Source organism: Calidris pugnax, unplaced genomic scaffold (assembly GCF_001431845.1).
Source record: "Calidris pugnax isolate Ruff unplaced genomic scaffold, ASM143184v1 scaffold222, whole genome shotgun sequence".
In the NCBI taxonomy this organism is placed as follows: domain Eukaryota; kingdom Metazoa; phylum Chordata; class Aves; order Charadriiformes; family Scolopacidae; genus Calidris; species Calidris pugnax.
Genome location: NW_015091085.1, coordinates 457,849 through 478,564, shown reverse-complemented (window position 1 = coordinate 478,564; position 20,716 = coordinate 457,849). Strand labels below are relative to the sequence as shown.

General features: G+C 45.4%; 1 protein-coding gene across 2 annotated transcripts in view; it reads right to left on the bottom strand.

The window, feature by feature from the left end:
• Positions 1 to 20,716, bottom strand: part of GLI3 (GLI family zinc finger 3) — a 248,551-nt gene that overhangs the window by 28,007 nt on the left and 199,828 nt on the right. For both annotated transcript variants that reach the window (XM_014957727.1, XM_014957728.1), the window contains exons 10-11: positions 3,549 to 3,698; positions 2,796 to 2,960 (exon numbers count right to left, since the gene is read on the bottom strand). In XM_014957727.1, the coding sequence (XP_014813213.1) occupies positions 2,796 to 2,960; positions 3,549 to 3,698 (315 nt within the window). The remainder of the gene's footprint in view (positions 1 to 2,795; positions 2,961 to 3,548; positions 3,699 to 20,716) is intronic.

The following is a 20,716-nucleotide window of genomic DNA, read 5'->3' as shown; positions in this document are numbered from 1 at the left end:
TTCTAAAACCCCACTTCCTTTGTGAATGTCTCTAAGCAATGTAGAATAAAGTAAACTTACTGTCTTATAATTCAGCAAAGACTTTGTTCTTGTATTATGAGAGGGTTACAAAGTAGAGATGAGCTCTTCCTGAACACTTTTCGTTTCCTCAGGGAACAAAGTATCATTCCATCACTTTTATTACTGAATTGTTCCCAAGAAACTACTCTTTTAAAACCAAATTTATACTAGCCTTCAAGAATTAAGAAAAAAAAAGAGAACCTCATGCAGAGTTCCTCAAAGGTGTTCTCTGTCTGCTTACACATGGCACTGGGGAGCCTTTGATAAATGTAGCATCTTCATGGCCACCTAAGGCCTGAGCCTGTCTCCACTGATGTCAGTGGAAAAACACTCCCAACTGACTCAAAGAGGTGCAAAAATGTCGATCATGAGCAAGTTAAAGCTGAGCTACTGAGGCAGCTTTGGGAAAGAGGCAATGGAAGTACAAGTACTTCTACAAGCGTAAGGCACATCTGCATCAAGATACATCACTGCTTTTAAATCTGGCTGTGGGTTACCTACTTACAGCCAAAACGGCACTGTGAAGAAGTGCTGAATTGGGTCTGTGCTTTCCACAGTATTCATGGCACCCCATCAGTACACATTGCTTGAGAATATTAGTCTGTTTGGTTCTGAAATAACAGTGAAGGACATTTTTCATTTGCCCTTCCTGCTCCACCTACCAGAGATGATGTGCAGCAAAAAATTTTTCTTGGTGACTTACTGTTAGACATGAAAACCTGATCTTAAAACACAGGCAGTGTGGGCCACGTCTTTATGTTTGTGAGGATCTTACTCACCAGCTAGGCAACAAATGGACTGGTTCAGACAGTGAATGAAAAAAAAGCCCTCAACCTATTGGCGAGACTCGGTGGCCTTCCTTCTACCTTGATGACAATTCACAAAATTGCTGCTGGGCTTCTGCACAGCTGTTAGTCAGGGTGCTGAGAGCCCACACCACAGGGATGGGGTGAACTCAGAGATGTGCAACGCTCTCTGCTTCCCTTCTGACTCAAAAGGTGCTGGAGGGACCAGGGGACTGGAAGAAGATGAACACTCCCAGGAGATTTTGCCAGCCCTAGTGAATGCCTGCTAGAGAAGGATACAAGCCTCGTAAAAATGGATATAGCTGCTGTGGTTTCCAAAACACACAGTAACCGTGCTGGTATGTCCTACCCTTCCAGTACTTCCAGGGTTAGGCCAGAAGTGAAGGAGTATAGGGACAGGTCAAGGAGGAGAGCCTGGGCTCTGAGATGTGAGACTGAGATGATGAGATTCCCTGTGTAACCTGAAATGGGGCAATAAAACAGGAACAAGGCATGAAGATGGTGTGATTCCTGCAAGAGGGGGGGGCAGCAGTAACAGGAAACACACAGTAATAAAGAGGTGTTATACCAAGAGCTTGGGGGACGGCTGTGACTGCCACAGCTGGTTTGCTTGAGGGAGATCAAATTCCTTTCACTGCATCCCTAGGTGCAGATTAATATCCCAGGATACAAGCCTCGTAAAAATGGATATAGCTGCTGTGGTTTCCAAAACACACAGTAACCGTGCTGGTATGTCCTACCCTTCCAGTACTTCCAGGGTTAGGCCAGAAGTGAAGGAGTATAGGGACAGGTCAAGGAGGAGAGCCTGGGCTCTGAGATGTGAGACTGAGATGATGAGATTCCCTGTGTAACCTGAAATGGGGCAATAAAACAGGAACAAGGCATGAAGATGGTGCAATTCCTGCAAGAGGGGGGGCAGCAGTAACAGGAAACACACAGTAATAAAGAGGTGTTATACCAAGAGCTTGGGGGACGGCTGTGACTGCCACAGCTGGTTTGCTTGAGGGCAATAAAACAGGAACAAGGCATGAAGATGGTGCAATTCCTGCAAGAGGGGGGGCAGCAGTAACAGGAAACACACAGTAATAAAGAGGTGTTATACCAAGAGTTTGGGGGACGGCTGTGACTGCCACAGCTGGTTTCCTTGAGGGAGATCAAATTCCTTTCACTGCATCCCTAGATGCAGATAATAACCCTTAGATCTCAGGAAGAAATCTTTTGCTATGAGGGTGGTGAGACACTGGAACAGGTTGCCCAGAGAAGCTGTGGTTGCCCCATCCCTGGAGGGGTTCAAGGCCAGGCTGGATGGGGCCTTGAGCAACCTTCTCTAGTGCAAGGTGGGAGGGAGGTTGGAACTCAATGATCTTTAAGGTCCCTTCCAACCCAAACCATTCTATCATTCTATGATTCTACGATCCCTACTCCACGAGGTCTGCTCAGGATGGAAAGAAAGAGAGAAACAGGCGTAACTCAGAAACTTACAGGGCAACCCGAATTTCCCAAACCCTGGAGACTCCTCTCTAGGTGTCCACAGCAGCTGAGAAGGATGCTGTGGGATGCGGTGGGCGCTGGGGATGCACAGCCACCAGGTGTCCCCACCAGCCCAGGCGAGGGGACCTGCTCCGGGGGCTGCATCAGCCCCTCTGGCTCTGGGGGAGAACAGCCCCAGCGTTTCAGTCTGGATTAACAGGCCAGATGCCATTAGACTCCTCTTCCTTCAAACCTTTCTTACACTTAATAAAATGACCCACAGCCTCTCCAGGTCCATATGACACCGGAATGACTGTGCTCATAAGACCCATCTAGAACTTACCCCTTTTGGGTTGCTGAGGGTTTCTGTCCTTGTCCTCTGTAATAAATTGCTATGATCACGTTGTAAATCTGTTTGACTCCAGATTTCATTATATTTTTGAAGCAATGCTTACTTACCTCATTGGAATGAGTCCTGTTTTGGTGCTTGGCCCTGTCGGATGCGTTGGAGAAAGCTTTGTTGCAGCCCTCGTGTTCACACACATACGGTTTCTCTCCAGTGTGAGATCTCAAGTGCGTTTTCAAGTTTTCTAGTCTGGAGTAGGCCTTTGTACAACCTTCAAACTGCAGACAAGAAGTAAGTCTGGATTAATTTTAACCTTTGGGTTTGCAGGAAACAGTAAAAGCTGACCTATAAGAGTTTGGCAACTTCCCACGCCTTCATAACCTTGCCCAACGTGATTTTGGTTTGATTTGTTGGCTTTTAATTTTACCCAGGCAAACCCCTGGGTTTCGCAGCTCAAGTTAAAATGCTTCCAGCATTATGTAAATCTTCTCTTACAGGAGAGCACAGTATTTGTGTACGTCACCTAAGACAGAAATCCTTTGCAAAGTCATTAGGAGGCTGGTGGCCAGCAATAATACCCAGATGTAGCTCTGTAAGAGAAAGTGCTTTTAAATAATTAAGCAAACTGAGCCCTGTTTAATAATAATGCCTTTGGGGGCTTCTTTGCGCTTTAAACTTGAGGAAGTGGGCCAAATTATCCAGTGAATTCCCCTTCCTGCAGCTCCTGTCACCTGGGCAAGCTGGATAACGAAGTGGGCTCTTCTCCCAACAAATATCTGATGGGTAAGAGATGCTGGAGCATCTGTTCCCTGCACAACCCTGGGCTGCCCTGTCTGAGCCTGGGGCTCAGACCCTTTTTTACTCACAGTGCATTTGTGTGGCTTTTCCCCTGTATGTCTCCTCATGTGGACCACCAGCATGTACTGGGCTTTGAATGGTTTCTGCTCCCGGGAACAGTCCAGCCATCGGCACACAAACTCTTTCTTCTCACCATGTATATGGTCGTTGTTTATATGCTGTTTGGGTAGAAGAGAGAGATTATAGCTTAACAGAAATGCAACACGGCCATCAGCCTTACTGTCACTTTGCACTGGAATGGCACCAGAGGCTCAGGTGTGGACCAGGATCCTGCGGTACTAAAAGAATAAGAAGATTGTCTGCGCTCCAAAGCAATGAATCATAGAATCATGGGGTTCAAGTCATAGATCTCACTGGAAGTCCACTAAGGCCCATGAATTTGTTTCTGCTGACGTCAACAGGCTTTGGATCAGGGATACAAGGCTGTTAAATGGATCCTGGATAAGCTCACGCACGGCACCCCTCCTGTGATTCACATTGAGTAATGCTTTCCCGGAGTAAAGCCTTACTCCAGCGCCACTCAACACAAACAAGGTTTACAATATCGGGCCTTTAAAGACATGTCCTCCAACCTTAAAAAAAAAAAAACACACCCACAGAACTGCTAAACCACATTTCCAGCAAAATTTTAGCTCACCGTGTTTTCTTTCAGTAAATGTACACGTTGTGGCAGCAGAAACAAAGCCCTACCTATTGCAGTAACAAAAAACTCTGAGCACAGAAGCATCCAACAAACATCATGGTTGGACTAAATGATCTTAAAGGTCCCTTCCAACCTAGACAATTCTATGATTCTATGATTCTATCCATCAAGCCAGCTTTTGCCATTGCCAAGTATGGCTTTGCTTGAAAGTCTCTGGGAGCTACACCTGCCCCAGGCCTGTTGACACGCATGTACGTGTCCTGCTGTGGTCACTGTCATCTGGGTGAGTGTCTCCGGAGATGGGCTGGGGCTGTCTACCATTTACTCTTCCAGAAAAGTAGCTTGTTATGTACCCTTCACTAAGACCCCGTTCAGCAGAGCATTTAAACATGGATTTAATTCTTGCTGGTTGTGTTTCTGAGCAGAAATGGGCAGCCGAGTCAGGGCCAGCCTCAAGACTGGTTTGTTTTTTTGGAGGTTTGTTTGATTCTGGGTTTTTTTGCACAGCTTCAGAAAACAAAAAAAGCACTTACACCTGGACTTTCAAACTTTTAGGAAGGCTGGAATTTCAGCAGGACCTGCCTGACTCATCCTCCCTGACTCTTGGAGAAAAGGAACCCTGTCTCAGAGACTTTCCTGTTGCTCTACCTCCTACCACAGCTTGTGAGCTGAGCCACTAGATGGCCACATTTCTCAGCAAATGAAGATTATTTCCATTAACGTACTAGACGAAATCCTTCCAGATTTTATATTTGATCACAGCACAGGGGTGAAACCTGTATCTGCTCTGTAAGAAGCCCATAGGAAAAGCCAACCGTACAGAAACTCAGTAGTTCATACTGGAACAGCAAAACAATGCCAATCTTTTCCAAAGTCCTGAAAACAATCAGAAAACCAAATAAAATTTATGTTCACAATTATGTGGCATTGCCATGGCAAACAGATGTGCGTTGCCTATAAAAGATGACTGATCTTTTTCTCTTTCTGAAACTTTATTGCCATTTCTTAAAAGTTGTGACGGGGCGCAGAGCGCATGAACCGAGCAGATGTGCTGGACAATGTACAACATGTAATCAGCAGGAATTTTTGTTTCAAGTACAGATCTCTAGCCCATTCATACTATCCATGCCTGTACCAAAAATGTACGGATGCCCTGGGCTGTGAAATGGCACTGGAGGAGTACAACAAGGTTAATGTGCACCCTTCTTTCCTGAATAAGAAAAAAGGAGTGGGGCAAAACTCAACGCATTAAAGGAATTCTTGGCCAAGTCTTTCTGTAAACATTGCAGAGTGAGTTATTTGGTTAAACCTACACGGCCAAGAGGGAAATGAAAACTGAGTTGTGTGACACAGGCTTTCCATTTGTTACAAAAACTTCAAGGCTGGTTCAATCAGCTCACAACAGCATCTCCCTTCGCCTCCCGCTGTGTGGACACTCAGGCACCATGGACGCTTTCAGAGAAATTCTCTATAGAACACTTTTTCTCTTTGACCCTGCAAATGAGCTTGCTCCTTGTCCTCCAGACCTCTAGCCTCTATCAGCATGAGCATCCTCTAAAACCGCCCTTTCTCTTGGGTGTAGGACTCCCTCCCTCACTCCCTCTCCCAGCCCAGGCTCACCGCAGCGACTGGCAAAGCTTGCCCAGGGTGGTGACTTGATCATCCACCTCTTCCCAGGTCATCTTGTGATCACCCACAGGTCACTGCACAACCGTGTCCCTCCATGCTCATCTGCCCTGCTCTCTTGTCCTGTCACTCCTTTCCTACTCCTTCTGCTCTTCCCACAATCAAACCCCTCATTGCTCTGATGCTCCAAGTGGCCTCCTGCAAAACTATCTCATTCTCATTCAACCCCTCTGAGGATCCTCACCTTCAGGTGAAGCCTAGAAGAAACAAGTCCATGCCATCATCTGCTAATCGGGGTAATTGCTGTAGCTCTTGAATGAGCTGTTCAGTTGCTTTTTGCAGAGGGGTGATACTGGAGCAGACCTATAAATGCGCCCAAGTACTGGAAATCCGGTCTGGAAGAAGACACTTGCTAGACATGAAATCAGGACAAGTAAGAGGCCAAACAGCAGAAACCAGGAGGGCTCTCAGGTAATTCACAGCACTTGTAGTCCTGACCACGAGATTCAAACACCCTCACTTGCTCAAGTTACGACTTGAAAACTGGTCAGTCATCTGCTCTGGACACACAGGCAGAACTACTGAAATACAAAATAGGAACTAACTCTACACTGGGATTTTTTATCACCAGCATTTGGCAGAACCAATGCGCAGTATTCACAACGTGTTTAAAGGGGAAGAGGGAGGTCTCACTGAGCAAACGACGGCAATTAGAAAAGTTCAGAAGTTTGTGAACTCTGGCATTCAGGTTCTTTGGCCGAGATAATTACCTTTGGATTTTGCACGGTGTTTTTGGCTCCCTGGTCTCTATTATGAGAGGGAATGAATAGTTTTGAGCTGGTAAAACAAAGAACAGTCAGGAATAAGAGTATTATGCAAAGCAGAAGCTTTGGTACAGTACAATAAGGATTTATAGGGTTTCAATTTATAATCTGTTTGTAACCTTATTACACCCATGAAATGTCACATTCCAGGGACTAGATCAGAAGGATTTTTTTTTTCCTGGTGAAATTGAATTCTGATGCAGTTTCAGGGTGTGAAAAGGCTTTTCTTTTAATTTAGTAGGCCCAAACCTGCAAGTTTTACTTACGTTGGTAATCCTTATTACAGTAAATAGGCGCATGAAAGCCAATGATATTACTCCCTAGTGTCAGGTTTGCTAACATAAGGCTCTGAAGCACCAGCTCTGTATTATTATTAAGAATTTCTGACCTGAAAAAAAAAAGCCCCCATTAAAAGCTGCAATTCTACTAGCTATCTCCCACTGCACACAGCTCCAAAAAGCTGCTAAACAGGGGTCATTTGCAGAATACCAGTCACTTTCATGCCACTTCAATGCTCATTACCAAACCTCAGTTTGTCCTGGCTCATTTTCTTTTCTTTTAAAAAGGTTGCCATTATCATCCGGCTCCAAAATACCCTAAAACGAACAGAGGGAGGTGACCTAAATACTGATTTGGGTCTCAAAACACCCCAGCTTTGAAGGAGGGAGCTCTGAGATGGCTTTCAATTCCAGAGCAAAAAGAGCCACCAAATTCATTGAAATCAAGGCTGAAGTTGGCCTTGATTTCTACTGGCCTCACCTCTACTGGGAAAGCTCAAACACTGGAGGTAACAGGGAGCACAACCCGCAGTGTCCTGGAAGCATAAACACCTGCATGGTAAGAAATACTGTTTTAAAAAAGGAATCCCTTAAAACATACATGTTCTCACATAATCAATGCACACCATACGTGCTACTCCATATTGCAGCAGATGATACGAGGTGACACTGGAGGTAGGATCTGCAATAACCTTGGTGTTCCATTTCCCTCCTCCACGTGTTTTTTAGAAGAAAGGAGTATCTCAGTGTATCCTTGCTGACTGCTTGGTACCCGTTAGCTCTTCAATACATAAACAAAGGCCAAATGTGCTCTCACAGTAGTCAAACAGCAGGAGGAAAGCCCCTTCATACCAGCGGAATGAGTCAGGAACAACAGAAAAAGAATGATGTCACCTGCAACTGAGATTGCATCTGAAAGCAAAGTGTGGATAAAGCAGAAAACATCAGGAAAAAATCTTCTGCTTCTGCTTTCTAGACTAGACACACTACCCTAATGTATGCTGGGAGAAAACTGGGAAGAGACCGTGCTGTACTGGTATAATTTCAATTATGCAATGGCAATTTTAGAGTTTTATCTTCTCACTATTATTTCCCTGTACTTTAAAAATGAAAAAAGGAGGTGCTACGTAACTCCTGACTAAACTTCAGCACTGACATCAAGCAGAAGAAGCATTTAAGCTATCTTCTAGCACAATCCCTCCCCCCTGGACCCTACTGCCACAGAAAGCCCCTCAGACCAGCAGAGCCAACACATTTGCTGCATAGGAGATGAAGCGCGACCGGTGAGGAGGCACCGCGGTGGAAAGGCTACTAACCACAGCTCATCCCACAGCTTCACGAGGGAGTCACGGAGAGGAAACTGTGTCCAGCAGGTACAGACTGGTTTGGAAGAGGACTATAGTTGTCCCCAACCTGCAAGTCCTACAGGGAACACTCTAATTTATGTGTTTTGCATAGGGGACGTAGGTTTGTCCTGAAGGCCACATACAGTTAGAAACCGGAGGAGGCTTCCTGGTCATGAGGACCATCCCTCGCTGTGGCAAGCCCTGCCACACATAATCCCAGTCACGAAAGGAAAGGAGCAAGCTTCGTCTTCTAAGTACGTTGGTGAACTGCTCCCTCTGCTCCCAGTGGAAAGCTCTTCCAGGAACTCACTCCTCTGCTGGTTAGCTTCGATTTATTCACAGCCAATTTATATTCATTTGTTCTTGTGCCAACAGTTTCCTTTAGCTTAAACAGCTCTGCTTCCCTGCACGGTGTTTATTTCTCTCCCTTTTTCACCCCAACTAACTGTCAGACAGCACTCTCCTCCCTGCCCTTATCTGCTGGATTAAATACGCTGGTTCCTTCTGGTCTTCTCCAGGATGACCAAGTCCTCATTCCTCCTCTTAACTTGCTTTGGCTTGAGGTGTGGAAGTCCCTGTGTCCTGCCTGTTATTTCATTCCCAGGTTCCTCATTGCCACTTCCAGGACTCTGTTAGTGCATCCCTCCTCAGTGGTCCTCTCAGGCCTCCTCTTCACCTGCTTTAGCATGACTTCAACCTTCCTGACCAGGACAGCGTGAAGCACACCAGAGCTCGCCAGACTTGGTGGAATAGAAGTAAAACTTCCCTGTCCTCGCTTAGGTCTAAGTACAAATCTCTCCTTCACTTTGGTCTTGAGACCATTACCAAAGCATCTGAGAACCTCATAGCTTGTGAACGTACCCCTCCTAACAACAAACCTTGGGAAATAGTATCTACTACTATGGCCACAGTGGAGGCTGAGACTTAAGGCCCTGGAAAGCTAAAGCCCACATGGGTAGCAGTATTTAGGTCTCTGATTCTCACTAAAATGAGTCACTTGTTTATGAATGGTGTGCATACTTAGAATCATAGAATTGTCTGGGTTGGAAGGGACCTTGAAGATCATCTAGTCCAACCATCAACCTAATTCTAATCAAAAACCATCACTAAACCATGTCTCTAAGCACTATGTCAACCCGGCTTTTAAATCCCTCCAGGGATGGGGCCTCAACCCCTTCCCTGGGCAGCCCATTCCAAGGCTTAAGAACCCTTTCCCTGGAAACATTTGTCCCAATGTCCAATCTGTACCTCCCCTGGCGCAACTTGAGGCCATTTCTTCTTGTCCCATCACCTGGGACTTGGGAGAAGAGACCGACCCCCCCTGGCTACACCCTCCTTTCAGGGAGTTGGAGAGAGCCAGAAGGCCTCCCCTCAGCCTCCTTTTCTCCAGGCTCAACACCCTCAGCTCCCTCAGCCTCTCCTCACAAGACTTCTTCTCCAGACCCCTCACCAGCTCCGTTGCCCTTCTATGGACCTGCTCCAGCCCCTCAATGACTTTTTTGTGGTGAGGGGCCCAAAACTGGACACAGCCCTCGAGGTGGAGCCTCACCAGTGCCCAGTACAGGGGGACGATCACCTCCCGAGTCCTACTCACTTCGCTGTTCCTGACACAGGCCAGGATGCTGGTGGCCTTCTTGGCCACCTGGGCACACTGCTGGCTCCTGTTTAGCCGACAATCGACCAACACCCCCAGGTCCTTTTCTGCCAGGCAGCTCCAGCCATTCTTCCCCTTCCCCCAGCTTGTAGCACTGCAGGGGGTAAACTTTGGACATTCTTGACCCACACGGCTTCCTGAAATATCTGAGGGATTGTAAAAAGAGCACCAACATCCAGAAAAGTGACAGGGCAGCACTTGAGCAAGTACCCATGCTTGCCTGCTCCCCAGGGATGCAATCCACAGCTCATCACTGCTTCTTGCTACCATTTTAGGTAGTCAGGCAACTAACAGATGACATCAGGCAGGCCTCCCTACCATCTCATTAACATCTCGATAAAGATTAACTCCATGATCCACAGCAAGATGGACAGACAAAAGCTTTGTAAAGAAGTCGGGACATAAAGGAGGTCCTGGTGAGGCAGGAAATATCCTGCAACAATAGAAATCCCATTGTGAGGAGGAAAAACCCCTGCATCTCCACGGAGTGAAATCCCCAGCAGACTTTTCGGACACATTCCAATCACTGCAATCGAGTGTCTCTCTAACCTCTGTGACTCTCTGTTAGAACAATGCATGCATTTTAATTTCCTCTTATCTGCTGAAAAATAGGTATGGATCCCGTCTGTCCTTCCCCTACTAAAGATCATTTGCCGGCACGACGAGGCTGAACAACCACAAGAGACTAATGCCTCCTCCCAGCTGCTGCACAAGTCAAGAGTATGCTTTTGACCTCGTGTCCTTAGGGTGGCATAAGTACTTAAGCCATTTTTAGTTCCTGAGACAGAAGAAGCACTTAAGCTGCTTTAAACCTTTATGGTGGCATAAATGCTTAAGCTGCTTGCAGTTCCTAAAGCCAAGTCGAAGCTATAGCTATACATGAAGAACTGAGTTTCTGCAGAGGCACATGCCCAGGGAGAAGCTCCGATAACTATCTCCGTTCCTGCTTCCTTTCCTTTGGATGCGTTTATTGTTATTCTATTAGAGTTCTTGGGGCTGTCTTGCATACTTTTATGGAAGATTTGAGCAAGGCTGTTGTGACAGATCCCTGCGAAGGCTGATTAGCAACATGACAATTTATACAATCCGCTGATCTAACCCAAAGCAGGTCAGCGCCTCGACAGCCTTGACACCTTTTGCTTGAAACGGAATACCCACAGTTAAAATCAGCTGGATCTTAAAAGCACTGCACGGCAATTTCCTCTGTGTATAATGAGCGCGCTAAATACGCTGCCTGCACACTGCACTCCTCACCTCGCCGTGTTTGATCTTGTCATTCAATCTCAACGCTTAATTTTCCAAGTTTTCCACTATTAACAAATGAAAAACTCCTTCTCCTCCCCCCCCCCCCCCCCAATTTGGTCATGATTGTAAACCTAAATGAGGACTCGTGGCACACAACAACTCAGTAATCAGGTATTTCAGGGTTAAATGTGAGAGAGGAGTGTGACTTTTTTAACAGTACAAAAAAAAAATACGTATTGCAAATGTTCTCGTGGCACAAACAACTCAGTAATCAGGTATTTGGGGGTTAAATGTGAGAGAGGAGTGTGACTTTTTTAACAGTACAAAAAAAAAAAATACGTACTGCAAATGTTTGTAACTCCAGTGTGACTAAAAATGTTTTACTCCTTAAGAAAAATCAAATCATTAAATAAAGTTTTAGTCAAAAAGACGGTTATTTCAGAAAGGAGTGAAGTATGTGGAAAACAGGAAATGTAACTTACACTATTTTACAAACTTAGTATATGAACTCTGTGTCTGTGACTATTAATTATAAGAAAAAAATAAGACCTGAGTGAGCGCTCCAGCTGAATTAATGCTTGAAGCCCATTTATTACTGTGTCGTTCTGGATTCCCATCTCTGTCCCTTGAGAACTGGCAATAGCAGTCAATGAAGAAAGGGAGGGATCAAAATTAGAAGCCAAGTCAACTGAAAAATAATGATGATTTATAACTTGAGACACCCCACAGAAATAGATGGACAGGGAGGACAGGCAGAGGGGAAGGGCGGCACGGAAACCAAGGGCTAGAAGAGAGGATGGAAACAGTTACAAAGGAGGAAAGTGGTGGTGGTGGTGGTGGGATCACATCATGTTCTGGCCACATTGAGACACTGCGTGGTTCTGCCCCGTAACAGCTCATCACCTTTTCTTAGCAAGATGTTGCTGTACTTCCAATATCACTGCCTCAATAGCTCATAAACTGCTTATTCACCTGCTTTGGTCCAAAGGGCTTGGGTTAATCTGGCTGTTTTGACCCCAGCGTCCGAGGGAGCATTCCCATGTCAAGAGCAGACTGAGAGGAACCTTGGAGATGTTGCAACAAACAGTTGGGGTCAACAGCTCTCTTGGGCCAGCACAGCTGCCACTGGGAGAAGACTGGGCTTGCAGTCATATTTAAAAATATATTAAACATCTGGGGTCAGTGCAACACATGGAAAGAGACTGTTCATGTCTCATGGGGCACACAAGTTCAGAAGCGAGGAATGCACAAAGACCAAGAGCAGTCAAACTAATAATAATTAATGAACATTTGCATTTTGTGGAGTTTACTATGAGCCTGAGCAGGAGTCCTATTTTTGCCCCAAACGCTGTTTAATCAGCCATGGTGAATCAAATGATTCTTCACGTATGGACTTGGACAAATCTTGTTCTCTGAACGTGAAACTGTATTACTAATAAACAGGAATACGCTAATTCAAAGGACACAACCCAGCAGGACTGTTTTCTTCTCACCTCCCTGTTTCAGCTGAAAATATAGGTCTGATTATAATTTTTTTTCATCTCTCTGCACTAACAGCAGCAATAAAAGTTCTCAATCCCTAGTTTAAAAAAAAATGTTTCCTTTCTGCTTCTCCTTTTGTTCTCTTGCAATAAATTCTGTAGTTGTCTACGTTGCCTATCAATAGGTTAAACATATCCAACTTGTATGTTTAAATGCTAAAGACAGAGAAGTCCCCAAGGATACGTCAATCGTTGGCTCTTGTACAAAGAAAATACTGTATTTTGCTCAGAAGAGCTTTCTGTGGCAATTTAAACACAGCGAGACAGACACAATATCCTGGAGAGAGGAAAACCTGCCTTATTACATTCCTGACCCAAGAGAAAGGATCTGCCCTTAGGACATAAAGAGAATCAGTGGGGGGAAAAAAAAAAAGAGCAAAGTTATCTAATCCTAAAAATAAAGACAGCGGTTCGTAATACAGCATGACCTTCTTTTAATCTCTGATATAGCAGTTATACCGTATGGATGGGATATAATACCAACAGGGCAAACACAGCTTGCTCGTCCGGCTGGGAACAGACTCCCCCAGCTTGTATCTGCGCTTCCAGGTTTTGGATGGCTTTTTGATAGGCTTCGGGATATTCTGTGGAGGGAAGGGAACTTAGGGGATATTGCGGGGGATTCTTTCCCAATAAGATCACATCTTGTTCTTGTTTCATTTAATATACATATATTCGCCTATATCGTACAGTTAAGTCTGTTACCGGCAAAACGCGGCTCCACCAAGGGCAACGCTTTACAGCTTTCCCTTGATTTCCTGTTGCTATAAAGCAACAGGCAGAAACTGCATCTTTATTTCCTAAACCTGAAAATTTAATAAATGAGATTCTGCCAAGAACATCAACATAAATGTTGTGGACATTAATCATTCCACTTTTACAGTGGTAGGAAAGGCGCTTTGATGACTCGCAGCTTTGTTTCTCCTCTGATGTTCTCCTCCATACCTCTCTCTAAAATCAAGTGCCATCTCTGTCTGGAAGGTTGCATTCTTGTATTACTAGCTGGGAGGTTAATAGGTGAAGCTGGTATGTTACAGGAATTCCAGCTTTCTTTTCTCTTTTTAATTTTTTTTTTACAAATGTATGGAAATAATCTCTGAATGTGTGCTGTGGTGATAACTGGGCTTTGCCAGTTCCTCCAGCACTGATGCTCTGTGTTGCATTTGCCTTAGTTCAAACAAGGTATGACAGCTTCCATATTTCGTGATGTTACCCAAAAAAGACAAAGAAGTCCCACCTCTCTCTTTAACTACCTGAATGCCTAAGGACAGAGCTAATTGCATTTGTGTGAGGGAGCTGCAGCAGGGAAGCGAAGGAGCTGGAAGTGGAAATCACAAACCAGTTGCTCAAGTCAACTGTTCTCAAACAGGGATGCTTTGGTCATGTCTCCAGTTTGCCAGGAGGTGTAATGATAGGACAAGGGGAAACGGTTTTAAATTGGAAGAAAAAAGATTCAGATTAGATCTCAGGAAGAAATTTTTTACTATGAGGGTGGTGAGACACTGGAACAGGTTACCTAGTGAAGTTGTGGCTCCCCCATCCCTGGAGGGGTTCAAGGCCAGGCTGGATGGGGCCTTGAGCAACCTGCTCTAGTGGGAGGTGTTGGGGGGGGTGATCTTTGAGGTCCCTTCCAACCCTAACCATTCTATGATTCTATGATTCTCCAAGGGTACATGCCCTGCTCTCCTGAGAGCTGCTGAGGCAGAGAAAGATGCAACAGGGTTACCATGAGGATGACTAAGTTCTTGGGGGGGAGGGGGTGGGATGAAGGAGCCCGTGGGGGGAAGAAGTGCCCTCCCATTGCTCCTGGAAGAGTACAAGGGGCCAACTGCCAGCTGACCACTCCTGGCATGTCTCCCAACCAGGCTCTCCTACCTGTCTGCCATCTGCATGACTTCCCTGCTCTGGCTGCCCTCCCGGTCACCTCCTGCCCTTTGGACTATGCTCTGCACACCATGGCATGGATCCTGGTAAACTCTCCTCCAGCTTCCACCCACCCACCCCGGCATCGTTCTTGGTGCAAACTGTGTATCTTCAGATGCATGGCTTGAGAGCTGCACTGGCCACATAAATGCCTTCTGCTGGAGGGTAACCCCTTTTGGAAAAGTCAACCTGACAGGTAGAACCCCATCACAACTTTTACCTTCACCAAGGCTTCAGCAAGGCACAGAAATCACTTTAAGAAAAATAATCTTACATATGCATGTTTGGCTCACTTTTACTTTGTGTTTTTTATGGTCCTTGCATTTAGGCTTCTAAAGACATGCTGCACTGGCCACATAAATGCCTTCTGCTGGAGGGTAACCCCTTTTGGAAAAGTCAACCTGACAGGTAGAACCCCATCACAACTTTTACCTTCACCAAGGCTTCAGCAAGGCACAGAAATCACTTTAAGAAAAATAATCTTACATATGCATGTTTGGCTCACTTTTACTTTGTGTTTTTTATGGTCCTTGCATTTAGGCTTCTAAAGACATTTTACCTGCCTTCTGTGTAAGGGTCATATGAGAAAAAATTAGGGTAATTTGGTGCCCATCATGGAAATCAAGAGACCAATTTAGAGAAAAATTTAGAGAAAAATTTAGGGTAATTTGGTGCCCCTCATGGAAATCAAGAGACTCAAGGAGAAAAGCAGAGGGAGAAAGAAGCCAGTCAAAGTGTGCACGAGTGACAGAGAATTCACGCTTGGCTCAGAAGGCCAGGGCTGGAAGAAGAGACTGAACAAAGGCCACTTGCTGAAGGGTTGAAGACCACTGCTGACCAAGTGATGTTTGACCATTTATGATGATGCAATAGCGAGTGAAGGTGGTCTTCTCCTAAGTCCTATACACTAGCCCTGCACTGATGATCTTCAGCCTGTCCTCCCTGCTTTCCTTCCTTCCTTCTCTGTCTCACACGCACACAAGCTCACCCCACAGGCTTTCCAGCTGGCTACAGGCAGGAGTGCTACAGCCTGAGACGTAGGAAGGATTCCTGCCTTCAGGAAACAGCTCTACAGCGTGACTGCAAGGAGGTGCAATACCTGTTCCTGCCAGGAGCTCAAAAGAGAGGAGACCCTCATTGCAAAGAGCTCCACATTGCCCGCCAATCTGCTACACATTCCTCTCTCAACCTCGTCAAAATAGTGGTGCATGAACAAGGGCAGAGTTTTTCCAGTTTTCCAGTTGGATGGGGAAGAGGGTTGCACACAAGCTCACCCCACAGGCTTTCCAGCTGGCTACAGGCAGGAGTGCTACAGCCTGAGACGTAGGAAGGATTCCTGCCTTCAGGAAACAGCTCTACAGCGTGACTGCAAGGAGGTGCAATACCTGTTCCTGCCAGGAGCTCAAAAGAGAGGAGACCCTCATTGCAAAGAGCTCCACATTGCCCGCCAATCTGCTACACATCCCTCTCTCAACCTTGTCAAAATAGTGGTGCATGAACAAGGGCAGAGTTTTTCCTACAGTTGGACGGGGAAGAGGGTAAAGATTGGCCTGAAACCAAACATCTGCCCTTCACTAGGTCTGAGATTACCAGCGAATGTTGCCCAGAAAACGTACCGCCTGATACCTTCTAGGAGTGACTCAATATGGAAGGAGAGAAAACCACCTGAGGCTCAACTTCAAAATTTTCTGCTTCATGATCTTTGCATTTAGGGATAAAAATTGATTTGACGTGCACGTGCTACAGAATTTCCAGGAAAACCAAGTTAAAACCCATTAAAACACCCTCACGGGCAATACCTAACGCGGGCAATGGCTGACTTCCTTCTTTACAAACCTGAACTCGTGTACAGCTGTGTACAATCTTCAACAAAAACATATGTGAAAAACAAGCCTTTCCTTAAAAAAAAAAAAAAAAAAAAGAAAAAACCCCCACCAAAATTAAAAAAAAAAACCAAAACCTTGAGCAGCCTGGCACTTAGCACTGCTACAGATGTTAGCGTAACACACTTAAAAGCATATATTCTATTTCTGGATTTTTCTCACTGGCAACAAAAGAGCACAGAGGATTCCTGCCAGCACACTTAAGAAGGAAGTCATCATAAAGAGGCATTGCAATAAAGTATTTCACCTTATTTGCAAAATACTAGGAAGAATGAAAATACCGTCCTGATTTTGTAAGCAGCACCCCAGCTACACACCGGGCAGAAGAACTAAATGCTTTGGATGTTTTCCCACCTTTCTGCAGCAGAAGACAAAAGTCTATAGGCCTCCTTCCTGCCACCGTAACTCATCCGACTTCAATGGAAATCAGACCCCGCTGTGTATATTAAACCTGAAATTAACTGTTCTCCCCCCGTATTGTTTGGCTTTGATAAATTCCAGCCATGGTTCCTGGTCGAGGTGAGCAGATCTCCGCTCGCATGGGCTCTTATGGCAGCCTGGAGCCCACTGAACTCCACTGGGTCCAAAGGCACTGAGCTCTCTGCAGGAGCAGGGCTTTAGCAGCTCTAATAGTTAGTGACCGAGCCTGTGGGTTCAAACCATGCTCAAAGTAATCATATGCTCCTTTAAAACAGGGCACGTCGGCAAGAAAATAAAATGGGACAAGATTTCTAATCTTGACATTCCACAGCACAGACCAGACTGGTGGAGCCAAGAAATAATCGCTCAACAGTAAAGAAGCCTAGAGCAGAAAGAAAAAATAATAAAAGGAAGTAAAAAAGTACCCAGCAAAGTATCCCAACAACTGTGGTTGGAATATATAAAGCCAGAGCTGTTTTATAAAAATTGTGTGGTTTTCATGACAAAAATCTGTTACAATTTACACTGTCTTTCAGAGCACGGGTTTGGAAATAGACTGCAAGCAAGTTAGTACCAACAGACTCTTTCAGTTAAAATCTAACTATCTATTACAGCAGCTTTATATCATTTTATATTAGCAGAGACAAACTGCTTAATCCCATGAGCCAACTTATAAATCCGTGAAAGGCTACAGCAAGGTAGAACAAGGAAAAGCTAAGAAGTACTCTTGTTGGTAAGATTTTGAAATCTTCCAAACTCCCAGATTGGTACAACGGGTCGTCTATCTACGCAGAAGGATTAGCAAAGTACTTGATCCCCTAAAAATAGTTATACCATGGTCGTCTTTTACTGAAAATCTGATGCTGCTAATGGGGTGAAATAGCAAGGTAAACGTCAGACAATTAAGAGGGATCTGCTCTTCAGGATGCATTACACACATGGACAGTAACACTAAACACGTAGACAGGACTTGCTGAACAATATGCACCTCATGTACTTCAACCTTAGACCAGATTCTGTAAATCCAGGCACTTTCTTCTGCTTTTGGCACTTCTTAAATGATTACAGCACAGCTACCACTGATCCACTTAAAACGAAAGAGAAGAAATTCCTCAGCAGGATCTTCCTGTGTAAATGTAAATTTTTTTAGAGAGTGGATGGACACATAGACACATCCAAACTGCCCGTATGATAAAAACACCAATGCTTTGTCTGCAGAAAGACTGTTGAATAGCAGGAATTTTTTTTCCAATAAACACACTTGGTGTCTCCTCTCCTCATTTCTGAATGCTGCAGTTCAAATTAAGAGGTTACGCTTGATCCACTTTTGCAATGAAATGCAACAAAAACCCCTAAGAAAGTCAGGAATGTAACGTCACGCAACTCTTTTCACAGAAACTACAAAGAAAAATGATGGCAGTGATAAGCATTACCGGAATTTTTACCAGACAACATACATTTTAACATTTGTTTCATCACAGAGGGGACCCTGGTAGAATTAATACAACACTAGTGGGTGACAGAAGCAGGGGTGGGTTCAAGCCATGACATGGGGAGTCAAGCCAAGCCATGACTGAGCTGGAGAAGATATTTCAGGCACTTCCTTCCTCACTTCTCTAAGAAACATTTCTAACAATTTCAACTCCAGCACGTTCAACAGTTTATTGCTCCTCTGAGACCTCCCTTGGCTTTTTCCCACTGGGCACGCGTTTAGAATTTATCTTTCACATCTGCGCTAGGCTTGGTTGTCCCCACCACATCCTAGGAAAGTTGGGGTTAGCAAAGGTCTGTCACATGTTAGAAGTTAGTCACCCTTAATGCCCCGGGGAGAGGCAGCAGAGGTACATTCTTTCATGTCTCTGTTGCCACAGGATAACATTTTCTGTCCTCTCATACATACCATAGACAGTCTTGGCTTGTGGCTAGACTACAGACATGTCTGAGCTGTTGGAATGAAAACTGTACGATTTTCTCTTAGCAGAACATCACCAAACATGCTTCAAAAAGAGCCAAGACCAATTTTGTTTCTGCCCAGCATCCCATGCACCGACTCTAATGGATTTGCAGTGAACTTACAGGTGCTCCTGGTAACTAAAAATCCATCCTAAATAGTCTGGTTTATCTCAAAGATGCATCTCTCTTCCCCTATAGACCATTGTGTCACCATCTGAATGGGACAGACTTGTGCTGGCAGTCAGCCCCAGAAGTCTGACCTGGGGGCTGACCTGCTGGAGAGCAGCTCTGAGGATAAAGACCTAGGAGTCCTGGTGGACAACAGGATGACCATGAGCCAGCAATGTGCCCTTGTGGCCAAAAAGGCCAATGGCATCCTGGGGGGCAGCAGGAAGAGTGTGACCAGCAGGTCGAGGGAGGTCATCCTGCCCCTCTGCTCTGCCCTGGTGAGGCCCCATCTGGAGCACTGGGACCAGTTCTGGGTTCTCCAGTTCCAGAAGGACAGGGAACTGCTGGAAAGGGTACAGCAGAGGGCTACAAAGATGATGAGGAGCCTGGAGCATCTCTCTTAGGAGGAAAGGCTGAGGGACTTGGGTCGTTTTAGTCTGGAGAAGAGAAGGCTGAGGGGGGATCTAGTCAATGCCTATAAATACTTAAAGGGAGGGTGTCAAGAGGATGGGGCCAATCTTTTTTCACTGGTGCCCAGGGATAGGACAAGAGGAAATGGGCACAAATTTGAACATAAGAAGTTCCATCTCAACATGAGGAGGAACTTCTTCCTTTTGAGGGTGGCAGAGCCCTGGAAGAGGCTGCCCAGAGAGGTGGTGGAGGCTCCTTCTCTGGAGACATTCCAAACCTGCCTGGAGACATTCCCGTGCAACCTGCTGTGGGTGGATCTGCTTTGGCAGGGGGTTGGACGAGATGATCTCCAGAGGTCCCTTCCAGCCCCGTATCATCCTGTGATTCTGTGAAGTCCACAGGAGCAAACTGAAGGGCAGTCCCGTACCTCTGGAACTCTCCCTCATCCGAAGACTATCAGAGCCGGAGCCTGGCGCCTACAGAATGTGATATAAAACACACTTTTTTTTTTGTTCAGGCTTTTTTTTTTTACTAACTGTAAGTGTCGGAATCCCCTCGGCAATTAATTTCCTGGCTGGTAATCCCTTGGCTCTGATCCACGCAGGGAAAGTGGCTGCGCTGGAGGGGGGTGTGCAAGGCACACGCTCCGTCTTTGCAAAACGAAGCACTGTCTTTATTTAAATGACAGTGGCCAAGCCTGAAAACTTACTATTTGCCCTGCATAATGAAGTAAGCTAAACTCCCCGTTAATCGCTCTTTTAAGACGAGTGTAATGTGGCAAACAGCTTTTTTTTTTACTAACTGTAAGTGTCGGAATCCCCTCGGCAATTAATTTCCTGGCTGGTAATCCCTTGGCTCTGATCCACGCAGGGAAAGTGGCTGCGCTGGAGGGGGGTGTGCAAGGCACACGCTCCGTCTTTGCAAAACGAAGCACTGTCTTTATTTAAATGACAGTGGCCAAGCCTGAAAACTTACTATTTGCCCTGCATAATGAAGTAAGCTAAACTCCCCGTTAATCGCTCTTTTAAGACGAGTGTAATGTGGCAAACAGTCAAATAATGCAGGTAGGGTTTCCTTGATCATTTGTGATAATATTGGTTTAGGCACAAGGAAGTGGTGCAAAAACTACTGCGACGGTAGTGGGATACAGAAATATACACAGCACTGATAACATTTTAAAGGATAAAGCCTTAATTTTACTAACTTTGAAAAAAAATCACGCTAACAAAAAAAAAATCACGTACCCACACAGCGTATTAAG